A 3,328-nucleotide genomic window follows, 5' to 3' on the forward strand; every position below is an offset into this window, starting at 1 on the left:
CTTGATTAGTTTGTTGGCCAACCAAGAATTTGATGCACTCGTGTTGACTATCCAGTAGTTAGATAGAGAGCTATGTAGAATAATAAAATTTGAAAGATTTCCCACATTGTTTTTGTTTCAACCATGTAGTTTTTTGCCATTGTTTTTTTTTACCATTGTTGTTATTTGTTTTTTTGAAAGATTTCCTACATTGTTGTTGTTTGTTGTAAGGACGAATAATAAAAAAAATTAATTAGAAAATATTAGATTGTAATTTAGATATAGATACAATTCATTTTTATAATATCATGAATTTTTTTACATGGGATATAATCTTTTTTAATAATTACATGGGATATAACTTCTGCATGTCTTATGTCCTATGCATATGTTCCATGGATATATAATTTTTTATAAGTAGTTATTGTTTGATACTTGACCCTAGACAGACATAACAAATTACTAATAGATTAAAACTATGATTATTAGTGAAACTAAACATTTGTTTCAAGAAAACAAAGAAAATATGTTCCAATACATTAAAATTACATTTTAAAATATTAAATATCAAGTTGAGTGTTATTTTAATATATTTATACGATTTTATTTAAACTGTTTGTTTAAATTAAATATTAAATTAGTTTAGGACAAGAAAATGTGTATTCGAATTTTACAACATTCTCTCAAAGTTTTTCTTTTGATATATATGGTAAGAAAGCTATAAAGGTACGTATATATTTACTAATCAAGTTGAAACATGATGGACGAAGGTACCTTGGTAGGACGAGTGATTTTTGTTTAATCAAGTCAATTTGTTATATTTGTTGAAAAACATTCATGATTAAAACATATTGATGTGATATATCCAACGATAAGGTACACAAGCTGGAGAATCCTAGGTGACTAGATGTCTCTAGATGTCTAGATTCTTATATTCCATCTTTTCCTATAACTATATTCTTTTCTCCATTTTGACATACTGGCTGATTATTCGGACAAGTCAATAGTTCGACTATTAACCCGACTCCCGCGACACATTATTCACCGTGATTACTGAATCAAACATATGCAATTTCATGAATTTGAGGTATTTCCAACCCCATAATACCATTTTAGTGTAGTAGTTTTAACACTATAAAATAATTTCAACTATAACACCGAATTTTACATCATTTTGATTTTTATATTATAAGACTAGGGCAAGGAATTTGTTGCATTATATTTTCTTTTATTTATTTTTAGTTTAAATGATTTTATTTTAATTATATATAGAATGTTATTTTTAATTCATTTATAACTATTCACTGAGTTTTGTTTCAAAATGTCTTTCAAGGTAGGAATGAGTCGTGATTTTTACACAATTGGAGTATATATAGACAAAATATCGGAACAGCATACCGCTTTTCAAGAGGAATTCTCTCGGCGTAATATAGCAGATTCTCTCTTTTGGGCTTTCTTCCCTGTTTGCTAAAATACCCTTTCAAGCAAAGTGGGGTCTTTGGTGGAAAAAACACGGTTCTTTTCTTAAAAGTCATCCTCATTATTGGCTTTTAACATTGTTATCATTTCAGATCCAAAAAAAATTTCTACGTTTTGTTCTTGAAGCTTCATCAGGTTCTTCTTCAAATCAAAGGGATTTTCGCCGATCTGTATCATTGTTAGTCATTACACTGTTCTTCAAGTCTGGAATTCTCAATGACGTCACATCTGGATAAAGCTCTGCTTCAGCTGTCATTAGAAGAAGACGATGAACCATTTGTGCTTCCTGATCATCCGGAGTATTACTCAACGGGTAGGAACGCGCTAAGCGTGGTTGGCAGATTACTGAACCCTAAGTGCCAGAGCATGGCAGATCTAATCCTAGACATGCCTCGGAAGTGGCGTCTGTACGACAGGGTGAAAGGAGTGGCCTTATCAAAAGATAAGTTTCAGTTTATCTTCAAACAGGAACAAGATATGATCGATGTGCTCAACAAAGGAGCTCACACACACAACATGTGGCCTATTGCTCTGGAGAGATGGGTTGAGAAACCGCCGGAGGACTATCTACAATATATATCTGTATGGGTTCAGATGAGAAACATTCCCATCAACCACTACACGAAGAAAGCGTTAGAATCTCTGGGAGATTTTGCTGGTAAAGTGGAGGTGGTGGCCTTTGATCCCGACAAACCTCAGGTCAGAGATTATGTAAGAGTTCTGGTACGGTTTGATGTCTCAAAACCTCTTAGGAGGGCGAAGAAAGTTACAACACCAGGAGGAGAAACGGTAAACATCTTATATGATTATGAAAGGCTTCAGAAAAGATGTTATACATGTCAGAGGATCACCCATGAGCAACCTCAGTGTCCTATCTTCAAAAACTTGAAGGCTTCCACGGAGATCCTGGAAGGCTCATCTGCGGAAAGTAAAAGAAATGAGGATTTTGCCCATCTGAAAAAATCTGACCCGCTCTTCGGGCTCATTCCAGAGCATCAGCTAGGGTTGGATCCTATCTCTGGCAGACCGAAGATTGCTGAGGAAGTTCTGGAGGATATGAGGTTATACTTGAAGGTGGCTTCAGGCGTGGAGAAGGGTGCTAGGGAGGAAAGGATTAGGAAATCCATTGAAGACCTTGAGAAAGATCCCATTGCTCAGAAAATCTCTCTCAGACTTGAGACCCCTCCGACTGTAACCAAAGACTTGGATAGAGGAAAAGGGATTGTCTTTGACTTTAGCGCTTGTCCTGATGCTATCCAAAGACCACCGGAGAAATTATTGGCGGGTGCAATTACGGCGGGAAACAGAGTTCTTCAATCCGGAAAGGTGGTAACGGAGAAGCCTATATCAATTGAGCAATCTGATTCAAACCAGGGCGTCTCTCCTGCAAGTCCAACGGGTTATAGCGCTCGTTCCTTTATTCCTAGTGCTTCTGGAACTCTGCTTAAGAAAGCAAAGGGAAGAAAAAGGCCTGGTACGTTCACCAGGAGAGCCAATGGGAAGGGGGTACTGAGGCCCGATACTGGAAGAGGTAAAAAAGTTGGGGAAGGTGTGGTTACAGATGCAAAGAGGAAAGCACAGGAAGATGTCGAGCCATCTCAAAGCTCTGCAAGGTTTAAGAAACCATTGGTGGTCCCAAGTGAGGGACCGTCCAACATCTAAAATGTCTATGATCAGTTGGAATTGCCAGGGATTGGGCCATGCACAGGACCTGGTCATTCCAAGGTTACGGGAAATGCGGAAGGAACATTTCCCAGACATTTTGTTTTTAATGGAAACGAAGCAGAACCGAGATGGGTTGGTGGATCTACAGACATTGCTAGGTTATGATAGGATAATGACAGTAAATCCTATCGGGTACAGCGGAGGC

General features: G+C 37.2%; 1 protein-coding gene across 1 annotated transcript; it reads left to right on the forward strand.

Moving 5' to 3' along the window:
* Positions 1-1,674: 1,674 nt before the first annotated feature.
* LOC106339124 lies at positions 1,675-3,120 on the forward strand. The gene has a single exon (XM_013777934.1). It carries the CDS (start codon positions 1,675-1,677, stop codon positions 3,118-3,120), a length of 1,446 nt encoding a protein of 481 aa, XP_013633388.1.
* Positions 3,121-3,328: the final 208 nt, after the last annotated feature.

This window comes from Brassica oleracea, chromosome C4 (genome assembly GCF_000695525.1).
Source record: "Brassica oleracea var. oleracea cultivar TO1000 chromosome C4, BOL, whole genome shotgun sequence".
In the NCBI taxonomy this organism is placed as follows: domain Eukaryota; kingdom Viridiplantae; phylum Streptophyta; class Magnoliopsida; order Brassicales; family Brassicaceae; genus Brassica; species Brassica oleracea.